The 26076-nt window shown below is 57.5% G+C and overlaps 2 protein-coding genes across 3 annotated transcripts in view; one reads left to right on the top strand and one right to left on the bottom strand.

Annotated features, from left to right (window-relative positions):
* Positions 1-13546, top strand: part of DNAH1 (dynein axonemal heavy chain 1) — a 62468-nt gene extending 48922 nt beyond the window's left edge. Inside the window, exons 56-78 of the mRNA XM_088527466.1 lie at positions 104-271; positions 1241-1432; positions 1671-1802; positions 2239-2364; positions 2924-3043; positions 4084-4233; positions 4651-4811; positions 5699-5924; positions 6005-6200; positions 6509-6660; positions 7333-7529; positions 7750-7894; positions 8182-8340; positions 8765-8896; positions 9246-9416; positions 9778-9957; positions 10034-10210; positions 11006-11176; positions 11593-11723; positions 12085-12229; positions 12345-12551; positions 12811-13045; positions 13425-13546. Of these exons, the coding sequence (XP_088383592.1) occupies positions 104-271; positions 1241-1432; positions 1671-1802; positions 2239-2364; positions 2924-3043; positions 4084-4233; positions 4651-4811; positions 5699-5924; positions 6005-6200; positions 6509-6660; positions 7333-7529; positions 7750-7894; positions 8182-8340; positions 8765-8896; positions 9246-9416; positions 9778-9957; positions 10034-10210; positions 11006-11176; positions 11593-11723; positions 12085-12229; positions 12345-12551; positions 12811-13045; positions 13425-13546 (3795 nt within the window). The remainder of the gene's footprint in view (positions 1-103; positions 272-1240; positions 1433-1670; positions 1803-2238; positions 2365-2923; positions 3044-4083; positions 4234-4650; positions 4812-5698; positions 5925-6004; positions 6201-6508; positions 6661-7332; positions 7530-7749; positions 7895-8181; positions 8341-8764; positions 8897-9245; positions 9417-9777; positions 9958-10033; positions 10211-11005; positions 11177-11592; positions 11724-12084; positions 12230-12344; positions 12552-12810; positions 13046-13424) is intronic.
* Positions 13547-15084: 1538 nt separating this feature from the next.
* Positions 15085-25926, bottom strand: BAP1 (BRCA1 associated deubiquitinase 1). Of its 2 annotated transcripts, none has more exons than XM_088527452.1 (17): positions 25842-25926; positions 23050-23079; positions 22893-22947; positions 22446-22578; positions 21774-21893; positions 21275-21336; positions 21053-21195; positions 20212-20290; positions 19640-19763; positions 19133-19250; positions 18546-18733; positions 18012-18145; positions 17074-17546; positions 16817-16977; positions 15979-16071; positions 15573-15645; positions 15085-15246 (listed from the first exon to the last, which is right to left on the bottom strand). In XM_088527452.1, the coding sequence occupies exons 1-17, from the start codon at positions 25876-25878 to the stop codon at positions 15113-15115; spliced, it is 2157 nt and encodes a 718-aa protein (XP_088383578.1). In that variant the 5' UTR covers positions 25879-25926; the 3' UTR covers positions 15085-15112. The 2 variants fall into 2 exon arrangements, with proteins under 2 accessions (XP_088383578.1, XP_088383582.1); XM_088527456.1 differs by having other exon boundaries at positions 16871-16977.
* Between the last annotated feature and the right edge of the window lie 150 nt (positions 25927-26076).

Here is a 26076-nt window from a genome sequence, read left to right as displayed (position 1 = left end):
TGCCCCAAAACCTTTCAGATCTGCCTCAGTCAGATCTCTAGCACCCTCTTCTGTTTTCTTACTGTGATTCCATGATTCTTTTCCCTTCCACTGCTCCTCACAGGACAACATTGCAGAGTCTGTGATCAAAGCCATCCAGCCCTACATTGACAGCGTGGAGTTCCAGCCATCTGCCATTGCCAAGGTCTCCAAAGCCTGCACCTCCATCTGCCAGTGGGTGCGTGCCATGTACAAGTACCACTTTGTGGCCAAGGCTGTGGAGCCCAAGCGGGTAAGAGGCCGCGTCACCGGGTCACCCTGGGCGTTAGGGAGAGCAGAACGAGCAGCTCCTTTTGCATGGTGCAGCCCTGGCCTGTTCAAATCAAGGCTTGACCCAACATTCGTTAAGCCCAGAAGTACATTAGGGTATGAAAACAGGAGAAATCAATCTAGAACATGCTGGGCAGAGGTGATGCTCTGTTCTTAAGGCTGAGTCTTGGCTTAGCAAAAAGTGTTCTTACAGTGCTTAATCTTCTCTAAGCCTAGTGACTTCTGTATTATTATTTGGAGCAAGCAGAGGAACCTTTCCTCCATTTACCCAACAGGCCACATCCTGAGCTCATGCTCAAGTTAGCACAGGCTGCTGGACTGGCAGAGCTATGCAGAACTGCCCTTCCCACCCCTACCTTTATTCCTAGGCTTGCAGAATACCCTTGGAGTTAAGCAGGTCACCTAAAGCCAAAAAGTGAAGCAGGCCAGACCTGGAATCCTGTCCTCTACTCCATGCAGCAGAGCAAGCTCATGGCCTTTAATTGGCCAGTTGCTATCAGACACAACAAGAGGATTTGCAAAGTTAATTTAGAGGCTTTTGCAGGTCAAGTCACACCATGTTAGCATAACTGCTGTGGGGCCCCTCCACAGTAACGCAGGGATTTCCAAGTCCAGCAGCAGTACAGAGCTGGCCCTGTGCCTTCTTCCACCCAGCTGAGCAATGCCAACAGCCTGGCCATGCTTTAGGGCTTCAAACAGAAGTTCTCACTGTCAGAAGACCAGCAGAAAAGCCTGCCATATCTCCAGGATGTGCAAGGGATGTTCACAGCAGTTTTGATAGCCTTTGCCACGTGGGGAAGGATCTCAGTTCCAGCTAGTGCTTTCATAGCAAGTGACAGTTGCTCTGCAAAGCAGCTCCTGCCACAGGGGCTGCCTTTTTGCCTGGCCCCATGCCTGACAACATCCACCATTCCCTTGTGCCTCTCCTCAGCAAGCCTTCCGGGAAGCAGAAGCGGACCTGCACCTCACCCAGCAGGTCCTTGAGGAAGCCAAGGACCGCCTGAGGGAGGTTGAAGACGGCATCTCGATGCTGCAGGCCAAGTATAACAACTGCGTGGCCAAGAAGGAAGAGCTGGAGATGAAGTGTGAGCAGTGCGAGCAGAGGCTGGGCTATGCTGACAAGGTAGGGGACAGAGCTGCGTTCTGCTTGCTTACACAAGACACCCCGGCACGTGAAGAGCTGCTGCCCTCTTGCAGCACAGCTCCCGAGGCCACCACAGGGCAGGAGTGCTCCTAGGACACAGTGCTGCAAGCTGAGCGGCGGGGACAGAGCTCAGGGCATGGCAGGGGCTGCTTTGGGACCCCCGCTCATCCGCTGCGTTACCCAGCCTGAGGCTCCCGTGTCTATGGCTTATCCTCAGCTCATTAACGGCCTGGCTGACGAGAAGGTGCGCTGGCAGGACACCGTGCAGAGCCTGGATTACATGCTCAACAACATCGCCGGGGACGTGCTGGTCGCGGCTGGCTTCGTGGCCTACCTGGGCCCGTTCACAGTAAGTGGGCAGAGCTCCTTCTCCCTGAGGGGTTCAGTTGGCCACGTGCCTCTCGCTGTCGCGGGATTAGCTGGAGAAACTCCAGTGGAAAGATTGGAGGAAGCAGGTCGGATTCTGCCCCGCTTTGGGGCCAGTGGCCACCACAGCTGCCAGCACTTTCCCGCTCCTCTGTGGCCTGGGGCAGCCAGGTCACTCTGCCACCACCACCTCCACGTGCCACCACCTGCAGGGGGCAAAATCAGAGCTGTAACACCTCAGTCTCTGCAGAACAGGGCACGTATGTAGCAAAAGGATGCAAGGGCCCTCCTGGATCTCTCTCTCCATCATGCCAGAGGCTGCACCCAGCCACATATGAACATGAACGGGGAGGGCTTAGACCATCGCAGCAGACTAGGTGCAACTAAAAGGATGACTGTGAAGGTGCTTCTTGTGGCAGGGCGACTACCGCACAGCGCTGTGCAAGGAGTGGCTGAGGCAGCTGTCAGAGAACAACGTTCCCCACACCAAGGACCCCAACCTGATCAGCACCCTCGGAGATCCCATGGAAATCCGCTCCTGGCAGGCAAGCAGCCGGAGTGAGCACGGCAGGGAGAAGGGGACAGCACTTGGGGCAGAGGCCAAAATGCTCAGCTCACAAGTCACCAGAAAGAGCTGTGCCGGAGGACAGAGCCCCAGACTGCATAGCTCGGTAACAACGAGGTGCCTCACACCTCAGAACTGGAACCGCTGCCAGGCCCTGGGGCTCCTTGTGCATCAAGGGGTCACTTTCAGAGCCCAGCACTGTCCAGGGTAGCAATGACCCTGGGGGGTATCACACACCTTATCCATAAGCTGCAATTTGGGGTCCAGCTGCTGCAACCCCTACCCATCCAGGAGCCCCTCAGTACGACCATGATAGTCATGGACAAGAGAATCCTCATCGTGTTGTAGTAGCTACCACCCTAGCTGAGCAAACACAGCCCAAGGGGCTGGGACCCCCTGAAACTGGGCACCAGGGTAATTCTGACACTCGCAGCAAAGGGAGGCCAGGTCAGCCAGCTCCTGAACCACAGGGAGAAAGCTGCATGGGGCCATCAAGCCTTGCTAACTTCTAATACACAGCTTTTTTTTGGCTTAACCAGATTGCTGGCTTACCCAACGATAGCCTGTCTGTGGAGAATGGGGTAATAACGGAGTTCTCCCAGCGCTGGACTCACTATATCGATCCCCAGGGACAAGCAAACAAGTGGATCAAGAACCTGGTAAGAGCCACGAGGAGGAAACCCAGGGGTGCTGAGACGGGGGAAGGAGCTTTCTGCTAGGAGCAGCACAGAGCAAGGCCTTGCAGCATCAGAGTTTTGTTTTCAGTGCTGGGGGACCTCCCGCTGTCCCAGCGATGCCTCTCCAGCACCAGACAAGGCTCCCAAGCTCTGCACCCATCCTGGCTGGATTCCCCTGAGCAGGGGAACTCGCACGCAGCAGGAGGGGCCCTCTGCAAGCAAGTGGAGAATCAGATTCCAGCTCTGGCTCCCCATTAGCATTCTGGGGAGCTTCACACCCTTCACCAGACCCCCACCTGGCAGCTCTCAAAAAAGCTTTTAGGGGGTCTAGGATGGAGGGTGTTCGGAGTGGTATTACCTGGCTATAAGCTCAGTATCAGCTGCCGGGGTCCTGGAGACACAGAGCACAATTTCTGCTCCATTTCAGAGAGGCAGACAAAAGAAGCCCTTACTGGCCTTTTAAAAGGTCAGAAGGAAGGTCTGGCAGCTGCTTCCTGAGGTCTTCTCCCACACACCTGCCCTCACTTTGCAAGCAAAGGAGCTCCAAGTTGCCAGAGCAGTGCTCTGCAGGGTTGTTTCCACAAGGCTCTGCTGTAGGAAGGAGGGTTTTGCCATTCCCTCCCTGTACCTGCTGCTTAGCTGGACACCCTTGGTGTCTGACCCTCTGTGAGTGGGATAAATCTGCTGAAGAGCAGCTGAGCAGAAAAGCTGTCATTTTCAATGAGTTAAATCAGCATGTTAGACATCTACACACCAGAGCTGCAAGATGCAGCAGGGAGAGGGCAACAGACCCCCTTGCTGGACAGCAGGTTCATCGAGCAATAGCCTACCTGTCCCAGGAAGCATCACATCAAGAAACATGTTACAGACCTGGCCCCACATCTGGGCCCAGGGTCTCAGCAGGCTCAGCTGAGACCCTTCTTCTTCCTCTCTACTCAGCACAGCAGTAGTGCAGTCCTTGAGAGCGCATCCATGTAGTGTTGGACTCCTTTCCATCCCTGCCTTCTCCTGCTGCCTTTCAGGAGAAGGAGAACAACCTGGAGGTGGCCAAGCAGAGTGACCGGGACTTCCTCAGCACTCTGGAGAACTCCATTAGCTTTGGGAAGCCCTTCCTGCTGGAGAACGTTGGCGAGGAGCTAGACCCAGCCCTTGAGCCTGTCCTCTTGAAACAGGTCCTGTTTCTCACCGTGGCAAGGAACGGGCAAGCAGAGCGCGGTGGCCACACTGAAAAGGGGTAGCTGGGCATAGAGGAAGGTGCTTGTACCCTCAGATCAAAGTTGTGGCTTTGCTGGTCTCTCTGGGCAGGCAACATTTGCTGCTTTGTGCTCCCCTGCCTCAGCCAGGGCTCCTGTGTAGTGGTAGCCTCTCTCTGCTATCAATGTCCTTGCAGCAGACCTGTGCCTGGCAGGCAGGGCCAGGGCATTTGGCTGCTCCATTCAGGCCTTCAGTCTGCTGGGCGGCTTTGAGCACCTCTGTGTCTCTTTCCACCTTCTTCTCCTGGCAGAGTCCAGGGCAGAGTGGGATGCTTTCTCTTGCAATGCAGCAGGGAGACATCCCAACCCACCTGACTTGATCCCTCTCCGGTACAGACCTACAAGCACCAAGGCAACACAGTGCTGAAGCTGGGGGACACAGTGATCCCCTACCAAGAGGATTTCAGGATGTACATCACCACCAAACTGCCCAACCCTCACTACACCCCGGAGGTCTGCACGAAGGTCACTCTCATCAACTTCACCCTCTCGCCCAGGTACCTGCTAGCGCTGGTAGCTGCTCACCCTGGTGAGCCTCATTCCCCACAATCCATGGGCTTTGGCCCTTCTCCCCAAGTCCTGACCTGCTCAGGAAGGGGGAGAGTGCTGCAGAGAAGGGCCACATCTCTGTTCTGCCACAGCCTCTGCGAGACCTGTGACAGTTTGTGGGTCTCCCTGGTTGGCGGCTCGCTGAGGAGGCCGGGCAGCACTGCTGGCTGTGCTCGCTCGTGCCCCACATTTCTCAAACCTTTCTCCTTGTCTGAGAACTTCAGGCTGTGTCCATCCCCCTTCTCCTGGTTCTGGTCAGCACGTGCAGCGGGTTGAACTGTGCGTGCAGAGTTGCTGCCCTGCCCCTCCTGGCTCGGGGCTGCGTTGTTACTCCAGGAGCAGCGGGTAGCTCCTCTTCTAGATCCCCACTGCCTTTTTCCCTCTCTCAACCTGGTGCTGCTGGGGCTCAGCTACAGCTTGTCCCACGTGTCGGGAAGCATGGACCTCCCTAGCAATGTTCATCTTGTCATCAGGCAAGCAGCTGTCCTGGGCAGCCAAAGGGCCATTGCCCCAGGATCCCGTCTCCAACAGTGCCCAATAGCCAACAGAGAAGAGTATAAGAATAAACCACCCCATAGCAACACCCTCCTCAATCCTTCCTGCCTCCTGCAGGTTGCACTTCTAGGAGACAGCTTGACTATGTTTATATTTGTACATCTAGGAAGTTATTCCTCTCTTGTGAAACTGTTTTTGGACCTGAACCCCAATCCCTGCAGCAGGCAGTTCCCCAACCTCCCGGTGCGCAGCAAGAACCACTTCATTGCTCTGTCCCTGCCCGTGCTAGTGAGCACCACACGTGCACGACTGCCATCGTCACCCCTGGCTCTCTTTGCAGTGGCTTGGAAGACCAGCTGCTGGGCCAAGTGGTAGCTGAGGAGAGGCCTGACTTAGAAGAGGCCAGAAACCAGCTGGTCGTCAGCAATGCCAAGATGCGCCAGGAGCTGAAGGCCATAGAAGACCAGATCCTCTACCGGCTCAGCACTTCGGAGGGGAACCCTGTAGATGACCTGGAGCTCATCAATGTGCTGGAGGCATCCAAGCTCAAGGCAGGAGAGATCGAGGTCAGTGAGAGGTGCCCTCTCCTGCAGCTGTGTGTCCACTGTCTGCCCTGCACTAACTGTGAGGTTTCTGCTGCTCCCAGGCCAAGGTAAAGGTTGCAGAGCAGACAGAGAAGGACATTGACATCACGCGCATGGAGTATGTGCCCGTCGCTGTCCGCACCCAGATCCTCTACTTCTGTGTCTCAGACCTGGCCAACGTGGACCCTATGTACCAGTACTCACTCGAGTGGTTCCTCAACATCTTCTTAACAGGGATCGCCAACTCCGAGAGAGCAGGTAGCTCCAGGGAGCCCGGTGCCATCCCCTTCCCTGCACTACATGCCTAGCCCCTCAGGAGCGGAGGCTGGAGTTCCTGCAGAATCAAGACAGATGTGTCTGCTTCCATTGGAGCTCGTGGCCCAGGGCTGCCCCTAGTAGTGTCATACTCGTCACTTTGCAGTGTCTCAGAAATGCAGTGATTGCACATCACTGCACAGTCTCTATAATTGAGACTGACTAGACACTTGACCAGGCACAGACAGCTGCTGTGAAGAGCACCCTCCACAGCACCCTCAACACCTCCACCCTTGTCTGGTTGTTTTCAGACACCCTGAAGGAGCGGATCACGAACATCAACAACTACGTCACCTTCAGTCTCTACAGCAATGTGTGCCGCAGCCTCTTTGAGAAGCACAAGCTCATGTTTGCCTTTCTGGTGTGCGTCCGGATTATGATGAACGAAGGGCAGATCAACATGGTGAGTGAGCTTAGTCCTTTGGTGGGATCCCAGCCAGGGCAACCGAAGCCCAGCCCTGGTAGCACACAGGAAAGACTTTCTGAACACAGTCAACCCTCCAGGGCTGGCTTGAAAGCCCCACTGTAGCTCCCTCACACATATTGGAGAATATTTTGTCACCCATGAGCAAGTGCTCTCAACAAGGGGTGGACTTTCCTACTACCTACCTACCTGACCTGAGGCCACCTACTTGACCTGAGACTTTTCCTACTACCCTTCCTACTTGACCTGAGGCCACAGGTAGCGTGAGGGAGTAGCAAGGAGGGATCTGCAAACCTCCCCTTGCCTGTGTCCTGGCAGAGCAGGTCTGTTCCTCCAAAGTTCCCCAGAGACACAAGTTTGAGCCTTACTGTGGCCTCAGGTCAATGTCCTGGGAGTGGGGACAGGGCCGTGTTTCCCCTTAAAATACATATCCAGGTAGTAGGCAAACGTGTGGCCCTTCTGCTCACTCAGACCTCAAACCTCTCCGTGCACCTCTCGCCACAGAAGAGATGTGAATGGTCATGTTGGCCTCAGCAGTTCGTACACTCCCTGACCCCAACACGTGGCAGGAGAGGCAACCAGAAAGCTGCACAAACACACAGGCCATACAGGCAGGCTGTCCCCCATGCCCATGTCCTCTCTCCTTCCCAGGATGAGTGGCACTACCTGCTGTCAGGGGGGGCCATAAAGACGATGCGGGAGAACCCAGCTCCCGAGTGGCTGTACGAGCGAGCGTGGGGAGACATCCTGGCCTTGAGCAACCTGCAGAATTTCTCCAGCTTTGCAGACGATTTTGGGGAAAACCTCGCAGAGTTCAGGGCCATTTTTGACAGCCCCAAACCTCACAGGTGAGTCCACTGTACCCTTTCCACATGGCAGTCTGCACTAGCTGGGCACCTGGAATTGCGGCTTGCCTCAGCCCAGCATCACTTGGTGCTTTCCCAGTGGAAGCAGCTGTCTGGAAGGGCCACAGCCCCTCTGAAGCTGCTGTCTGCAGACAGCTCAGGTGATCCTGAGGAGCTGCAGCATCTGCCATGTCCCCTCAAAACACACACGATTGCTTTGCAGAGAGCCCCTACCTGGGAAGTGGGACACTGAGCTTGATGCCTTCCAGAAGCTGCTGGTTCTGCGATGTCTGCGGGGAGACAAGGTTACCGATGCCATGCAGGACTTCGTGGCGCTGAACCTGGATCAGCGCTTTATCGAGCCGCAGGTGACTGTTCCAAATGAGGTGGCGGCAGCGCTAGGATGGGAGCAGGAGGTCCTGAGCCCGGGGACATCGTTTCCCACTGCAGTGAGGATGCCAGTGCCACTCTCTGGCCAGAGCGGAGGGTGGCACAACACCGCATCCATCTGAGGAAACACGGGGAGAGGTGAAATGACGTGTCCAGAGCACATGGGTAGCTGGCAGAGGAGCTGGGGACAGGCAGGATGAGGAAGGTGCTGTGGGTGGTGCCCACACATGCTCTCAACAAACCCTCCGGCCTTTTTGCGTTGCAGACCACCGACCTCTCGGTGGTGTTCAAGGAGTCCGCTGCCACCACCCCCCTCGTATTCGTGCTGTCCCCTGGCACCGACCCAGCTGCTGACCTCTACAAGTTTGCTGAGGAGATGGAGTTCTCCAAGAAGCTCTCTGCCATTTCCCTGGGCCAAGGCCAGGTAGGCTGCTGGTGCAACTGGGGTAGTGCTGCCGCGCCGGCACTCTCAGAGATCCCACCTAACTCCAGGGAGGAAAACACCCTTGGAACACAGTGAGAGCCCTCCTGCACCAAGGCCCTTCCTCACCAGCCTTCCACCAGCTGGAGGAGCCTATTCAGCAGGAAGGACTGCAGCAGTTCCCTTTCCCATGTCCCCCTACCTCTTAAATTCATCCTTAATTCTTCCATTTCCTCCATCTTCCCACTCCATGGCCCCCAGACCTGCTGATCACAGACAGTGAGGATCCAACTGACCCTAAGGGACAGGGCCCAGGTCAGACTGGCGCTGTGGACTCCAGGCTATGGATTTGGAGACTGATCCCTTCGCTCAGCAGCTCTCCCCCAACCTAGCTTACGGTCTCTCTTCTCTTCTTGTCCCCGTGCAGGGCCCCCGTGCTGAAGCCATGATGCACAGAGCCATGGAGCAGGGCCAATGGGTCTTCTTCCAGAACTGCCACCTGGCCCCCAGCTGGATGCCTTTGCTGGAGAGACTCATCGAGGGCATTAACCCTGAAAAGGTGACATGCCACAGCTGGGGACATGGGGAGAACTAACCCGATGCTCTTACATCCCCGCCAAGGGGTGGACGTGCAGCTGGTGTCTCCACTTGCTGAAGTTTCCAGCCTTCAGGACGTGGGTCTCGCACACAGTCTAATGAAAAACCCATGGGGATGGATGACAGAGGTGTGGCAGGAGCTGCTTTATGAGGCCACGGGTGCTCTCCAAAGGGGACGGGCAGGGAGGCACCCACCTTGCTGGAGCCCAGACCTTGCTCCGTCCCATCCAGAGGTTCCCAGTCAAACTGGAGGGTTGGCTCAGGGCAGCTGCAGTGGCCGTGTCCAACCCTCTCTGCCTTTGGTTCTGCAGGTGCATCAGGATTTTCGCCTCTGGCTCACGAGTCTACCCAGCAACTGCTTCCCTGTGTCCATCCTCCAGAACAGCTCCAAGATGACCATCGAGCCCCCCCGCGGGGTCAAGGCCAACCTGCTCAAGTCCTACATTAGCTTCAGCGATGACTTCTTGAATTCTTGCCCTAAGGTAAGACCCACCTCCTGCTTTGGGCTCCTGCTCCAAAGCATGCTTCCCACCTGCACTCTGTGCAGAGACCTTCCCTCCACTAGAGCTCTCACATGCTGGAGAAGGGCTGGGGATATTTCTCCTCAGCCAGGATCTCCCCTATGAGCAGCCACTTAGAAACTGCACTCCCACTTTGAGAAATAAAGCAACGATATTGCAGAGACCTGGGCTTTCCACCTCCCCAGGTGCCTCCCCCTCATTGGGGCTGCTGAACTGGCAAGGTGGCACATGCTGTTTTCTGCCTGCTGCCAGGTCCCGTGGGTACTTACACCATCCAATGTCATGTCCTCCCAAGCTGAGCACTTCTTCTCCCTGCTCCCAGGTCACAGAGTTTAAATCCCTGTTGCTGTCACTTTGCCTTTTCCATGGGAACATGCTGGAAAGAAGGAAGTTCGGGCCGCTGGGGTTCAACATCCCCTACGAGTTCACAGACGGAGACCTCCGCATCTGCATCAGCCAGCTCAAGATGTTCCTGAGCGAGTACGCAGACATCCCGTACAAGGTGAGCGCACGGGCTGGCCCCTTAGCGCGGGGAGAGGGACGTGCCCATAGGAGATGTGTCCCGTGTCCCCTCACAGGTCCTCAAGTACACGGCCGGGGAGATCAACTACGGCGGCCGCGTCACCGATGACTGGGACAGGCGCTGCATCATGAACATCCTGGAGGATTTCTACAGGCCCGAGGTCCTGATGCCCGACTTTGCCTATTCTGAATCAGGCATCTACAAGCAGATCAGCACCTCTTATGACCTGAATGTGAGTACTGTGAGGGAGTAAAACTAGCAAACAAGCAAAAACCCACATCTTCGTGGATCCAGGCACTAGCACAAGTGGTGTCTCCTCCTCTCTGATGCCCGCAGGATTCTAGTTCCCAGGAGGATTCCAGGTTGGTAAAAATCTGGAAATCCTAAACCACTTTCATCCATCTGCATCTGTTTCGAGTAACTGAAGGAAAATGCAACTGTTCTTACAGGAAGGTAGTAACTCCCACCAGATTCGCCCAGCTGAAAGTGTTTGTACTCTGAATCCCTTTGCTGTAACATCAAATTAGATGTTATATCAGATACTTTTAGATCTAGGCCTCTGATGAGCTTTCCTGGAGCCACTGCAAGAAGCTGCTAAGCTCTCCGTTCCCATGGAACATTCTCTCCATCATGAGGGCAGTTTTACTCCCCAGCCAAACCTCACACCACGGCCATGGCCTCCAAGCCTCTCAGAGAGGCTGCTACTGCCTTGGCCTCCCCAGCAGCCCAGGTCCTTCTGCTATCACCCAGTGTCTCTGGACTCACAAAAGCTGCCCCGAGCAGCAGCCGTGAATTCAACACTACCGGCTGTGACGGGTGACACGGAGCTGTCTAAGAGTCAGATAAACAAATCTTGAGCAGAGAGACAAGGAGCATCTTCCAGCGGAGGCTGCAGGTCTGCAGTTGGCTGGAATGAGTATCAAAGAGCCCCAGCTTGGTTATTTCTTTCATGCCACTGCAATTTTCCCCCCGTGCTCTTGCCCTCCCAAACTTGCTGTCTGCCTCTCCCCCGTGCCCTCCTCTCCAGGGATACCTCCAGTACATCAAGAGCCTGCCCCTCAATGACATCCCCGAGATCTTCGGGCTCCACGACAACGCCAACATCACCTTTGCCCAGAATGAGACTTTTGCTCTGCTGGGGGCCATTATCCAGCTGCAGCCCAAGACATCCACATCTGGGGGCCGCAGCAGGGAAGAGGTGGGTGCCAAATGTCCCTAGCTGTGCTGCAGCTGCCAGTCTAGCTCACATGCTCCCTTTCTTCCTCCATCCCCTCTTCCTTCTCCCTCTGACTGATCCCTGGCTCAGGCCCCTTCCCTAATGTCCTTGTGGTCCCACAGATGGGCAGAGATGCTGCCCCATCCAGCCATGTTCCCCATACTCTATCTCACTTTTCTCCACCTAGAGCTTTTTTTCCAAGCAGAACCAAAGGCTTTGAAGTGTTGTCCATGGCCAAATCCATGCAGCCAGAGCGAGCCCTCGCCAGCCCTCCATGGGCAATGCCAACCTCTGCTGCCCATGGGGTGATGGCACCGACACCACCATGGAGGCACCGGCATCCCCCTTCCCTGCAGCTTGGGATGGGAGGCACTCACCTGCTGCTGTTTGCCTTCCAGCTCGTGGAGGAGATCTCCAAGGACATCCTGGCCAAGCTGCCTCCCCCCATCAACCTGCAGGAGGTGATCCGCAAGTACCCGGTGCTCTACGAGGAGTCCATGAACACCGTGCTGGTGCAGGAGGTGATCAGGTAACCCCGGCAGCACCCAGGACATAGTCCTCACCTTGGGAGGGGACGGTCCCCCGGAGAGACAGGGATGCACAGGTCCCTGCTACCACCTTCCCGCCAAGCATGGCCTTCAGCAGGCACTGTGCTGGGAGCTGCAGCGATGGCTTTGTCATCCCAGCCAGATCCCGCTTCCAGGGCTCTGCGGGCAGATACAAGAGCCTCATCCAAGAGGAAAGAAGCTGGAGGCTCTCAGGGAAGAACTTTACTCACTGCACAGGGATCAGGATTCCCTGCAGGAGTCTGGGCAGAGTTCAGCAGGGTGCTGATATCTGCATTGGGTCCCTCTGGTCCCTCCTCAGAGACATCAGCTGTTTCTCCCTAGGTACAACAGGCTCCTGGAGGCGATTGCCCAGACCCTGAAGGATCTGCTGAAGGCTCTCAAGGGCCTGGTGGTGATGTCCTCCCAGCTGGAGCTGATGGCTGACAGTCTGTACAACAACAGTGTCCCCAAGTTGTGGGACTCCAAGGTATGCTCCCCGCGAGCTCAGCCACCTTCCTGTTCCCCTGCTGTGCACCCGGGCAGCCGTCAGGGGCACTAGGTTGGGGACATTGCTGTGTATCTTCAGTGTGGCTGCCCCGCAGGCCTACCCGTCACTGAAGCCCTTGGCGTCCTGGGTCAGCGACCTGCTGCAGCGGATCGAGTTCCTGCAGAAGTGGATCAGCCACGGGATCCCTCCGGTGTTCTGGATCAGCGGGTTCTTCTTCCCCCAGGCCTTCCTCACTGGGACACTGCAGAACTTTGCCAGGAAGTCAGTCATCTCCATCGACACCATCTCATTTAGCTTTGAGGTCAGTGAGTTATCCCGAGTCACTGGATATTTTTGCTGCCCATCCAGCACCTGCTGCTAGAAAACGTGCAGGACACCAAATTCTAGCCATGTCCTACCTGGGAGGTGAAGCCCCCCGGCTGCACGGGGTCTGGCCCCCCTCAGACCCAGGACAGGGCCCCTTTGGCAGCACTAAGCCAAGAACAGGGTCCAAGGGAGGCAAAGGGCTGGAGCCCAGGGACACGGCTGTGATGACAGCCTTGGTGTCACTGTCCTGCCAGGTCCTGAAGGAGTCGGCCAGCGAGCTCACCCAGCGTCCCCAGGAGGGCTGCTACATCCACGGCTTGTTCCTCGAGGGGGCCCGCTGGGACCCCTGCGCCTTCCAGCTGGCCGAGTCACGGCCCAAGGAGCTTTACACAGACATGGCCGTCATCTGGCTCATTCCTGTCCCCAACCGCAAGCCGCCGGCCACCGGTGTCTACCTGTGTCCCATCTACAAGACGCTCACTCGCGCAGGTAGGGCAGCTTGCAGGAGGCACGGGAGCCTGCAGCGGCAGCCAGGCTGCTCTCGCAACTGGTGCCGGGGAGCACTTGTGCTCCCAGCACACCCCGCTACGGAGGAGACCCGGGAAAACCAGGGTGTCACTCGAGGAGGAGCCCAGAGCAGCCAGGCAGCCTCGCTACCCTGCAGCACCTCCGGCTGGGCTGCCCCCAAGGGCAGCCCTTAGGCCACCCAAGCCTGCTGTCCGTCCTCTGCTCCGCTTGTCACCCAGCGCCGGGATGGGAACGGGGACGTCACACGGGACAGCGTGACCGGGGCTCCCCGCTCTGCCTGGGAGCCATGCCGGGACCACTCCACCGCTCCCTCTCCTTGCTCTCCCTCTCCCCCTTCCAGGAACGTTGTCGACAACAGGCCATTCCACCAACTACGTGATCGCCGTGGAGATCCCTACGGACAAGCCCCAGCGGCACTGGATCAAGCGGGGCACAGCCCTGATCTGCGCCCTGGATTTCTAGCCACGATACCCGCCCGGGCAGGTGCCATCCCGCTCCCCGACCTCCTCCAGCCCATGCATTACCAATAAAACACCTCGACTCCACCGTCACATCCATCTCTTGTATTTCCCCATGATTATGCCAAGTTTTACCACCACAGAAGAGTTGCCAACGTGCCAGGAACACAGCAGGGCTCTGTGCTCCAGCGCCTGCTGCTGGGAGCAGCGCCCGCACCTCTCCCTTCCCTCACACGCGTCTCCCGTGGGTGGCTGTTACACGACAGCTTTATTCATTCGACAGATCCACTATATACAGCACTTGGTATTAGACACAGCAAGAGATGAGGATTTTCTTCCCCTCAACGAATACCAAGACAGACAGTTTCATTCCACAGTCAAGTCCTGTACAAACCTGCCCCTTTGGCAAACTGTCGTCCCCCTGGCTCTTCCCCCGACCACAGCCGCTCCTTCCGCTGCGTCTCGGGACAGCACCCGAGCGGCACCAACCTGAGGCTTCCCAGCTCCGCCAGGGTGTAGGGAGAGGGAGGAGGAAGCCAGGTGCAGAGGTGCCAGCGGGAGGTTCGAGGCCCGGCGAGGGCGTTGCGGTGTGAAACGGGCTGCTGCCCCTGCCGGGGAGCTCTGCGGCTCGGGCAGCTTTGGAGCGTCCCCTCAGCTCCGGCTTGCAGTCCCCATCGCTCGCCCTGCCTCATGCTCCACCGCAACCACTGTCACCTCTGCCCGCGCTGAAAAGCTCTACTGGGGGCACCAACCTGGCCCAGCTTCCTCCCCAGAGGCAGGTCCGCCCCGAGGAGCCCTGTGACCACACGGCTGCCTTGCGAGCCCGGGGACACGAGCAGCAGCCCCGCTTGGCGTGCTCATTCTTTGCTGGGTTTCTCTGGGCTTGTAGCAACCCCAAAGGCATCGCTGGAGCCACAGAGCTGGTCCCTAGGAGAGCAGCCACACACCAGTGCCACCTCGGAGGGGCAGCTGCAAGGCCCACAGCTGCCTGCTCTAGGCAGCGGGGAGGCGGGTGGATGCAGGGCAGCAGTGCTGCAGAACAGGCTCTGTCCAGGAGCCACCTCAGCAACACGAGCCCAGCGTGCCACAACCAGAACATGAACTTGGCGAAGGGAAGGAGAGGATCGGAAACAGCCTTGAACATCCTCGGGAAGTGCAGGGCTGAAGGCCTGGGCACAGGAGGGCACAAGGTGCAGCCCCGCGTCACCGCGATTCCCAGCAGGCCACATTCCTCCCATCCTGCCAGGGCCACTGGAATGTGGTCCCTCATGGCCGCATGCGGCTGGGGCACAGCCAGCCGGGCACTCGGAGCTGCCTTTGCTGCAGCTACAGGGGCTCCCCTTAGGACAAGGCGTTTCTGCCTTTCACAACTTGGGCTCAGAGGAAAACCCCATTTCCGTTTGCGCCCGGGCTCCCCCTTTATATAACACTAAGGGTGCGAGCACTGAGGATCCAGCCAAGGGCCTCTCACAGGGGGTCCTCTCTTCCTTGGGCAACGGGTAACACAAATCCAAGCGTCACTGCCCAAAGCCACGGGGCCCAGCTGCTTCTCACAGTCTCGACTCCGAGGCTACTGGCGCTTGGCTTTGTATGGCCGGGAGCGTTTCCGGCGGTCCGGCTTCCTCTGCTTGTGGAGGCGTCCGATGCTGACTCCCTGGCGCCTGCGGACGGAGATGTTCTGCTCTACGAGGCTTGCCAGCATGCCTGCGGGGACAAGCAGCACACACGTGCCAGGGAGCGCGCTGAAGGCACCGGCCACGCGCAGAAACTGGGGTGCTCCAGACTGATACTGCCCATGCAGGAGCGCGGCCTCCCTCTCTTACCCAAAACAAATCACCAAGCTCCTTCTGGGACAGTAAAACAAGGAGGGTGCAGAGCAGAGATGCTGCTGTCCAGAACAAGCCCACCAAGCAGCAGCTCGTGCCCCGGGCCCAGGAGAAAGAAGCCCACGGGGAGCTCCCCACACTCCCAGCGCTGCTCCCCAGTTCCACGGCAGCTGGCCCTGAACCAAGTCCCTGTCCCATGCTCACCTTCCTGGGCCAGCATGGAGATGAAGGTACAAATAAACTCGTCGTAGTTGTGGGTTCTCCTCTGGTCATCAATCTACCAAACAGAGCAAGGAGGAGAGCTCAAGACCACCAGCTGTGCCACATGGCAGAGAACACAGCTCATCCCACAGGCCAGGGAGACCGAAGCAGAAAGGGACACGACTCCCAGCCACAGCAGTGCGGCTGAGGCTGGAGCACGAGCAGGCATGAAGAGGGACCATCTCCACCCCAGCCTTCTCCACAAAAGGCAGCAGGAGACAGGCAGCAGCAGGAATCCTGCCAGACATCCAGGCTAACTCCCACTCTCCCTCCCGGCTGGGCCAAGGCTTGACCGCAGCCTGGCTGCGGCATCGCGCCATCTTCCATGAGCTGCTGCTGCTTCAATTACCTTGAATTTCTTCCTCTTCTCCACCTCCTCCTTCAGGCAGGCCTCGTAGTTTGCGATCTCTGCCTCCACACACTTCAGCAGCGCCAGCAGCTCCTGCCAGGACCAAGCACAGCAAACGTGAGCAGACGGGGCCCTGCCAGGGAAAGGGAGCTGCTGGCCCCCACACGGCCCCCGAGCCAGCGGGATGAGCTGGCGGGTTTGCCTCTCTGTGCTGGGAAAGGGATGATTCATCAGGACAAAAGGCTCTGGGCAGGGAAACAAACAGTACTTCATTATGGGGAGTTTCCGAGCTGGAGAATAATCAATCGGGCGGCTCGCAGGCCCAGCCCCAGAGGAGCCTCTTCTGCCTGGGCCCAGCCCAGCACCATGCAACTGCTTCAGAACATGGGGAAGTAACTGCGTGTGTGCCAGGAACACCCCAGGGCCTGGTTCTTCTGCTCGAGTTAAAAAAGGACAGAAAAGAAAACACTTGCAGACTTCCCTTAAGTTAAGTAGAAAGCATGTTCCTAGGCAGCCCTCCTCAGGAGGCCTCAACGCGCCTGTGCAGTCCAAGCCTGCTCCTGGCTGGAGACAGGCAGCAAAGCTTGGAACCGGGGCAGATCCGGATGGGCTCTCCCTGACCAGGGTCCTGCTAGACTCGGGCCCAGGAGCCAACAGGACCATACCCAAGAGGACACAAGTCACAAAACCTGCACTGCCCCGTGCCTCGAGGCACGGCTGCTGTGAGAGCCCCTCAGGCCAGCGGGCACGAGCGGTTCGGTCACTGCCAGCGCTGCTGCGGCTCTGGGCGAGCATGGGGAGCTCCACGTTCCCAGGGCTGTCACAGCACAAAACTCACCTTGGGAGAATACTTTTCCCCCCCAGGGTGATCACTGGTCCTGCCAAGTCCCACCTTCTCTTTGCTGTCACTGGCCTCACTGCCCTCCTTCTCTTCCAGCTTGATAGCGACCTGGGTCTCTTCACCGGGTTTGATGGAAGAGGGGGAACCTTTTCCCCCATCTGCGCGCAGCAAAAGGGAGAGTTAGAAGCCGCCACCAAGACCTTGCCCTCGCTGCCCGAGTGCGAGGACACGCTCCCCTCCTGCACCCTGCCTACCTGCAACAGCCAGCGGGCAGAACACGCCGTCCTCGGTGAGGTGCAGCAGGCCCGTGCTGATGATGGGCCCCAGGTCCCGGACGGCGCGGTTGTAGCGCATGCAGTCCACACGCAGCAGCCCGTCCTCCTCGCCGAAGAGCACCTTGGAGATGTGCGAGGTGACGGGGCTGGACGGGCGCGTGGGGTTGGCCGAGCGGATGGGCGAGCGCAGCGGGGAGTTGAAGGCGCTGCCGATCTCCGAGGCCGTGTCCGTGCTCTCGTTGCTGGGGGTGGGAGAAGGCTGGGAATGGGTGACGACGGCCACGGCAGCGCCGCCGCTGCTTGTCTTGATGGACAGGGGAATGGAAAGGTCCTTTTGAGATTCCTTCAGCTTCTCAGTCAGAACATTGATGGTGTTGGGCTGCAGGACCGAGAGCTGGCCGTCCGCAGACGCCGCCGCGTGCTCTTGCTTTACCTGCCCCTTCCTCTTGTACCTGCCCAGAAACAGAGATGAATAAAGCAAGGTCTGAAACACTTCCAGACGGCTCTCTCTGCTACCAGCTGCTCTGACACCCTTCACTCCCACCCATCTGCTTGGCTGCAGGCACTCCTGCAGCTCAGGGGGGCTTGAAAATGTCCAGAGGGCTTCCCATGGTGTGCTGTGCTCCCCCATGTTTCATTCAGAAGCAGCAGCCTCACTGCTATCCCAAAACACCATCACTGTGACCCAATCTGGCCATTAGCACGAGCAAGCCAAGGCTCAGTTTGCAGAAAGGAAGTCCACCAGGTCCTGTGCCCACCAAGGCGGGGTGCACTGAGGATCCTTGGCCACCAGCACCCTCAAACACAGCTCAGACAGCCCCTGCGCCTCCAACACAATACAGCAATTTATCGACTACTGGGAGGCCTTCCCTGGGACAACCCACCAGCCCTGCTTGACACAGCTCCACCTATATTACCTGATGGCTGAGTTGGTGTTACGAACTTCCTCCTCCTCGTCATCGTCGTAGTCATCTTCATCATCCGAGTACTGCTGGTGCTGCCGGACTGGCACCCGACTGCGACCCACTCCGGCTGCGAGGTCTTCCTCTTCCTGCAAAACCCCCCTGGTGACAGCCTGCCGGCCATGGGGCAGAGTGACCACCCCAGAGGCCTCGGGAGGAGCATCCCAGCAGTGTCCTCAGCCCTCCCGCGTTAGGCAACGCCACGTCAGCAGGCACGGGGGGAGCCAGGCTCTGTCCTTCTCCCCTTCCCTTTCCCCATGCCCCCTGGCTCAGACCCCCAACCCTCCCACAGCTTCTGGCTCATGTTCAAGCTAAGCTCTCCTGCCAGGTTAAGTTTTCTCACCACCCAGCCTGGGTGGCACGAGGAGAAACTCACTGCCAGGCCGGGGAGGGGGTGGGTGGCCATCAGCAAAACCCCCGGCAGTGGGGGGCTGGAAGCAGGCAGCTCAGCTGCAGTCGGGCACACCACTGCCCGTGACCCCTGCCTACCTGCATGGGGGATTTGGCGTAATTGTGGTTATCCAGGAAGGCTGGCAGCCTCTGCACGATGGGGTTGGGGTTTGCCGGAGGCGCCCCGTTCATACTGCTCACGGATGGCTTTGCCACCGGTTTGCATTTGCTGGGGGGGCTCTGCGTGGCTGCAGCGTGACCCTGGCCGGCGGGCTCGTCGCTGCTGTCTGCAACACAAGCACAGGGCAGCCTTTCACCACCAGCAGGGCCACCCTTTGTTTGACGTCCCCTGCCATCCAGGCCCTTCCCACCCCACAGAACAGAGGGGCTCTTATGTTCCACGAGACCCAGGGTATCACACCCATTTTCTGTTGCACCTCCCACTGCCCCATAATTAAGCCCTTCCTTTCTGAAGCTCTCCATCCCTCCCACACTCCGGCCAGGCACAGGGGCATTTAAGGCACCTGGTCAGGCCCACCCCAGGACACTGTGCCAAGATGGGCTTAGAGAGGAAAAAAATAACCTGAAGCCAACCACAGCTGTCTCGAGCTCCGAGTCAGTCAGCAGCTGCTCCCAGCCAGCTGTGCCAGGGCAGCTGGCAACCCTGCTGGAGTGAGGGCTGTTACCTGGATGGGTGCTCTCTGGGGCTGCCATCTTGCTGCTGGCCGGCTTGGACTCTTCAGAAGGCTGAGACTCCTGGGGCTTCTGAGTCTGGATCAGTTCAGGCTGAGTTACTCGGATAAGCTTGAAGGCAAAACACAAGCAGAAACTGGGAGCTGGAGTAGGGAGACCCACGCCACACGCCGCTGTCTGGGGCGCTGCAGAAGGAGAACGGGCAAGGCTACGCCAGGCTCCAGGCCCCTCTCAGCTCTCTGCAGACTATCTGACACTATCAGCAGAGCAGACAACCTCCCGGGTGAACGTGACAGGCCAGAGAGCAAGAGAGTTCAGTGCTCTGCAGCGCTAACAGTGTGGGAATGGGATCAAAGGCAAAGGGAGGCCAGGCCTCCCCGTCCCAGAAGACATCCCCCAAAGCAGCAAGTCTGCCTGGGTCAAAACAGTACAAGGAGATGCCCCGAGAGCAGAGCCTGTTGGTGCTCGAGGCCGGCTGCCGCGGGCCCGCGCTGTCCCACCTGCTGCAGCGCCTCCAGCACCGTCTGGCGGTTCATCTTCAGGATGTGCAGCTTGGACTCGTACTTCATCCTGCGGTCGGGCACCACCGCCATCAGGTTGAAGCGGATGTCGTGGTAGGGCTCCCTGCAGAGAGGCGCAGCAGGCATGAGCCACACGACGTGGCTGTCCCCAGCAAGGCCACCAACAGGCTGCTGGCCACAGCACAGCACTGCGAGCAGCTTCCAGCCTGCTCTGCCCCTGTGTTCAACCCCAACACATGGCAGGTGTTTCCCTCCAAAGGAAATCAGTGTCACATCAGCTCAAGCAGCAGAGCAAGGTCATTTCAGTCCCAATGGCAAAGATGCCTGAAAACACCAACTGAATAGTAGGGCTATAGACAGCATGGCATCATGGAAATGAGTAATCTGGGGAGATTCAAACATAACTTTTCTGGAAGGGGGTGCATTTGTGTCCCTCCCAAGTAACATTCTCCATCCCCATTTCCACCATTCTGTACATAGTGACTGAGCAGAAACGCTTCAGGGGACATGGGGACAAGCCAGTCCCCATGCAGCACGGCCCAGGACCTTACCCTGCAGTGGCCAGGCCGATCCGTTCCATGATTACTCTCCTGGCTTTGTCTGTCCATTCTTCGTCATCAGCCCAAGGCCCTGTAAAAAGGTAGAGCTGGAATTAGCAAAGCAGGACAAAGCTGCGTCCTCAGACCTGCAGAGCAGCGGCTCCTGTCATTCCCACTGTGTTCTCATGGCTCCCTTGTGTACCAGGGCACTGACAGGAGACCGTGGTTGGGAGCACATTACCCCACCAGTGAGATCCATGCGGCTGCATCTTGGTCCTAAGTGAAATCCAAGAAATCCGAATGTATTTGGCGAGTATTTTACCAAAAGTCCTAATATATAGAGGCAAAGTCCTTGCACAGATAAGCAAGTGTTTGAAGCAGTAGAGTTGTAAGAGGACAGAGTAATCAGAGCAGTCCTGCTGGGATCTGTTTTGGGGACTTTGCCTCGACATACAGGGGTTATCTGGCACAGGGAAAGGGCAAGGAAGAGACAACTTATGCTTGCAACACCAAGTTACTCTGGAGAGGAAAAACAAAAGCCAATTCTGGAGACCTATGGAAGGACCTTGTGACCCCTGGACAGGAAAACAACAAGGCTGGAAAAATCAATGTAACGGATTTAGAAACAATCATGTTTTCTATACATAATCCTCAGTGACAGGTTCCCAGTGAGCTATTAAAACTTAACACAAATCAAGGAGTCACTGGAGTGATTCTCCAAGAACACCCGCTAACACTTAAGGGCAATGAAGACAACACTCACTGGCACTCTTGGAACTGGGAGAAGGAGAGAAAAGACAAACCAGAATGTCCCGGGCTGATGAGCAGGGTCACACGGCCCTTAGCCTCTTACCGTGGTCAATGGGATAAACCTTGAGGCCGTCCAGCTCAAACAGACGTCCCTTGATGGGGACATAGCTGACAAAGTGAAACGCCTCCATGGTTCGCACGGCGCTGATCCCGTTCTGCTTTTCCGGCAGGTGCCGTGGCTCCGGCCTGGGAGGGCAGGAGGGCCAGGAGGTGAGTACGGAGCCTCCCCCAGCACAGACCAGCTGCAGGAGACACCTCCACTCACCTGGCATGGCTGTTGTGGGCCTTGGCCAGCTCCGGGGCGTTCCCGATGGCATAGCCTTTGCTCTGCAGCAGACAGAGAGCAAGGGGGGAGAATAAGCAGCAAAATATTTCAGCTGAGCAGCTCCCTGCTGCCTCACCCACACACAGGGTGTTAAGAGCAACTTTCACGCACACCTTGCGCTCTACTGAGCTACAGGTAACAACCCAGGATGGAAAGGGCACACAACTTCTGCTAAAGAGAAGGGAGGGATTAGTGCGAGAGAAGCAGACTGAAAAGATGTGTCTGAAGGCAGGAGAGACATCTGATCACAACGTTAATATATCTGGACTAGGGAAAAGTGTGAGAGAAACCTGAAAGCTGGGCCCGGCACAAGGGGACAGAGGCCCTAAATGAGGCAAGGTGAGAAGAGCAGAGTGTCTGGGAAGACTGATCAGGCCACGAGGGGAGTAGGAGACACAGGCCAAGCCCGAGCACACTCTCCGGGACTCCTCCCCCCTACCTCAGGGCTGAATCCTTTGGTGAAATCCTTCATGCGGCTCAGCGTGGGGCCCAGGTCGACATTGTTGCAGTTCAGGAGGACACTCAGCAGGGCATGCGTGGCACAGGAATTGGGAATGAGCTGGAGGTTGACAGAAAACCACCTTAACAGGAACAAGTCTTTCAAGAGACCCCCACAGCTAACAATAATCAGCTGCACAGTAGTGATGCAAGAGACAGCAGCGACTTATCCAACTCCTCACTCCCAAAGAAGGGGACACAAAGAGAGCCCAGCTGCAACAGGGACAAGGCCAGACTGCTCAGTGCACTGGCTGCCTCTCTGCACAGTGCTGGGATGTATGAGGGGCTTCCTAGTCCTGCTCACATCACAACACGGCCCCCCATAGCCCCATGAGATCCAGCAGTGCCAGGGTGCCCTGGAGAGCTGCCTGCCTTTGCAGCCAGGCTTAGGGAGGCACAGGAGGGAAGCAGTGTCCCCACCTGTGCTGGCTGTGTCCCCTCTCCCAGGGGGATGTCACACACATCTCACTGGTCCCCACTGCCAGACTGGCAGCTCTTCCTTTCTTCACTAAAGGATGTGACAACAAAGCAGAAGAGCTCTTGCCATCAGCTCTCCCTCCCTGCAGTGTTACAAGAGATAACCCCCCCCTTTCTTCCCTCGCCTCCGACTTACCTGGTGAGCAAAGAACATGTTATTAACGATGTCATCGTCAATCACCGACGTCTCATCTACCAGAGTGGAGACCTTCCGGCGGGATCTGCGCTCCTCGATCCACTTGAACAGGAAGATGAACCCGTACACAGGCCTGCAGGGAGAAGTCAGCACCTGAACCACTTTGGAGACGCGCGTGACCACCCCGCAGCACCCTTCTCTTCACTTAATTTTGTCCCAGGGCCAACCTGCCACCTGAGCCTGCAGTGCCAGCAGGAGCAAGCCATTACCAAAGCAAGGGCAGGAGATCCCCTACCTGCCTCAGCCTCCTAAAGCACTCCTGGTTTAGAGCTGGCAGCATTGACTTGGGGACCGACAGGTTCACAGGGACATGGCAAAATGAGTCCCCAGACACAGAGACACATTTTGCTTAGTGAAAAATATCAAACTTTCAAATTGGCTACTTACCCTTGGCATTTGCTCTGCAGATCATAGATCTCTTCAACCTGCACCCCCTTGACCCCTGCAAATAAAGGGTAGAATGTGGTGTAGAACCCCTAACAGCAAAGGCTAGAGATAAAGCCAAGCATGAAAGCAACTTCTCAAGAGGGTTTCTCACACTCACCAAAATCTTCAACCAATAGTGTGAAGAGACCTGGAAGGGAACAGAACGCAGAGATCATTTCTGGCTGCAGAGCAGGCAGGAAACCTGCTGCACTGCAGGCAGTGGGGCCCCTTAAACACTTGGGACAATGTAAAGCAAAACCTCTCTTTGCACCCTTGTCCTCAGAGACCCTCTTAAGCTGAGCTCCTGCTTCAGCCTCGCGACTTGCCAAGAGCAGAGCTCTTCTAACTGACGCTCTTCTAACTGGAGGAAAACCAGCTGAATAGACCACAGTGTTTTTAAAAGAAGCACTTTCATGTTTTTGTTAGTAAAGACGGTGGCAGGAGAGCCAGCTGGGAGCAACGGGGCCCCCAAAAGGCTCACATTCATCTTCCTCTCTCCTAGGGCAACAAACTCCAGCCTGCCTTCATCAATTACAACATTCCCATTATGGAAGGACAGCAGAGAAGAGGTCAAGGGATTATTGGAGACAGGCAACTGAGGCAGAGCTACAATGTCCCAGCAAACGTGGCTGGCCCTGCGTTCAGGCAGTTGAGTTAGGAAGCTCAAGACTGGAATACTAAATCTGCTCCTCGTGCTTCCTTAAAAGGCTGTTGAAATATTGGCAGGAGGTCCATGGAATATCAATAAGGATTCAACTCTGAGAAACTTTCCTACAAGCCAAGGATTTAAGGAACCTGATGTAAATGGTCTAGCCAAGAAGGGAAGAGAGCAGGGATGGGGCTCCCACGTCAAAGCTAAAATGGGGAGAAAACTTCCAAGAGGAAAAGCCCCCACTAATTTAGCAGAAAAAGTCACAGCAACATCCAAGAGCTTGGAGATGAAAGTGACTTCAGACCCCAGCAATCGCACCCTGGGGACAAACCTTCCTCCATGTGCCAGCTCGAAAAGTGCTACTTGGCAGCGTGCAGCTGCAATGTCACCTTCACATCCACCCGCCTTGGGGTGGCAGGCCCAAGCCTCAAGACTGTGAAGGTCTCCAGATGCCCCTAGAGCCACAGTTCTTGCTCTTCTTCAGGTGGCACCAGTCAGGGCACCAGGAGCTGCTTACAGGTGGAGTGCATCAACAGTAAATACAACAGCTGAAACACAATCTGCAACAGCTGAAAAGAAAGACTTGGAGGATGTGCAGGCTGACCCTTACCACGAAGCAGTCTCCTGCTGGAGACTGAGACACCTCCTGTTTATACAAGCCTCACTTGTTCTCCAATTTCAAAGCCGAGATCAAAGTTACAGTCTATTGATCACAGCAAACCATGGTATGAGATGACACGAACCGTATCGCAAACTGCGAGCTGAGATTTGCATGGCTCTGATCTGAGGCCCCAGAGAGAGGCCCTGCAAAAACAAATACGCAGAAACGGTCACAGCAGCACCCACGTCCCCAGCAGGACCCGACCTCCGGGCAGGCCGCAGGAGACAGAGCTCCAGGAGTGCTGGACGGACACACAGCCTCCTCCTTGCACCAGCACCACGCACCAGCAGAGACAAGTCCACAGCCCAAGCTCCGAGGGCCTCACATCGCTCTCGTTCCTAACCACAGTTCAAGTTCATACAACAGCGTTTGCCAGGCCCGAATACCCAGCACTGAATCCAAACCTATAAAAACCTGCAGGAATATATCCGGAGAGAGCTGAGCCATTCCTGCTGGACAAGGTGCAATTCCTCCCAGGCTCGCAGCAAAACAGCTACCGGGGGAGCAGCCAACAAGCTGGGCTGAGCTGCAGCACTGACCCCCGTTCCAGCTCCAGCCACAACCACAGCGAGGGGGCTGCATCCCAAAGCAATCCATGTGCCCACAGCTGTGGGACTGGGGCGGGAACTCGGGCAGAACCCCCAAGTTTGCAGCTTCCCATCACTCAGATAAAGAGCTGGCCTTAATGCTGGAGGCATCGTTGTGTGGGGATGGATTTTCTTCCACAGCCTCCGCTCCCAGGTGTCAGCACCCAAGCCGGACCGCGACTTGGGTGTCTTCATGATGAAGAAGGGAGAAAACACAAACAATTTTGGCGATTCCTAACGATCATTAAGAGCAGGTAGAGAGCAGCAAAACCCAGGCTGCCTGGAAGATGCCAAAGACTCTTCCACTGAGTGCAGGGAGATGAGTGCAGCGCAAGGTGGTCCCGGTTCCTCACCCGGGGTCTCCAGGACCCAAGCAGGACCAGAGCAGAACCCTCACACCCTAGCAGGGATCCTTAACCCCCGAGAAGACCGGGCCACACTTCACTACCGCAGTGCCGACACAACGGAACGGCAACGGCCCTCGCTCGCAGAGGTGAAGGCCGGGACGCGCAGGCGACACGCAGGGCATGGCCACGCGCGCTGCGGTGCCCAGCAGAGCCAGCCCCGGCCCGCGGGAGCCCCTTGCCCGCAGCTGCCCCCATACTCAGGCTCCTAACGCCCCTCTCCGCCTTCCCTCGGGAGCCCTCCGCAGGCTACGGCTGCGCCCCCGGGTCTGCCCCGCACCTCCCGCCGCCTCTCTCCACAGCCCCACAACCTCCTCCCGCGCAGGCCGGGGACGCCCTTGCAGGGCCCCACAGCCTGAGCCCATCGCGACGCCCCTCACCCCCCGCCTGCGCCCCACAACCCCCTCCCAGCACCCCCAGCACAGGCCTTGGCCCCCCGAACCCAAACCATGCCCTGCCCCACAGCCCTGCCCCTCGCGAGCCCCAGCGCTCCCCACCCGCCCCCATAACCGTGTCCCCTCACCGGGCCGCAGCCCCGTCGCGCACAGCGACCCCAGCCCCATGTCCCCGTTGTCGCCCCTCTCCCCGCGGGTCCCCGCCGCGCACCGGGGTCGCTCTCGAGCTCCAACCAGCCCTTATTCATCTTCCCGCGGGCCGGGCCGCGCCGCCATGTCCGGCCCCGCCCGCCGCGCGTCACGGCCGCGCCGCGCGCCGCGCGTGACGTCACCGCTTTGTGCGGCGCTTCCTGCCATTCTTGTCGCCTTCCCGCGCGCGGGACAATGGCGCCATTGTGTGTGCGGCCGCCGCCAGATGCTATCGCGGGCCCCGCTTCCACCCCCCA

The sequence above is a fragment of the Tinamus guttatus genome, unplaced genomic scaffold, assembly GCF_059628265.1.
Source record: "Tinamus guttatus ecotype Peru unplaced genomic scaffold, ASM5962826v1 Tinamus_guttatus_pri_ptg000026l, whole genome shotgun sequence".
NCBI lineage: Eukaryota > Metazoa > Chordata > Aves > Tinamiformes > Tinamidae > Tinamus > Tinamus guttatus.
The sequence above is the reverse complement of the archived record's forward strand: the minus strand, read 5'-3'. Positions and strand labels throughout refer to the sequence as shown.

Excerpts from the sequence above, each read along its gene's own strand:
- BAP1 (XM_088527452.1), bottom strand. The coding sequence starts at position 25,878 with ATGAATAAGGGCTGGTTGGAGCTCGAGAGCGACCCCG. Across the intron at positions 17,547-18,011 it reads AACACCAACTCAGCCATCAG|GTACAAGAGGAAGGGGCAGG; the intron begins GTAATATAGGTG and ends GTTTCTGGGCAG. Across the intron at positions 15,646-15,978 it reads AGAAGAGGAAGAAATTCAAG|ATTGATGACCAGAGGAGAAC; the intron begins GTAATTGAAGCA and ends TCTGTTTGGTAG.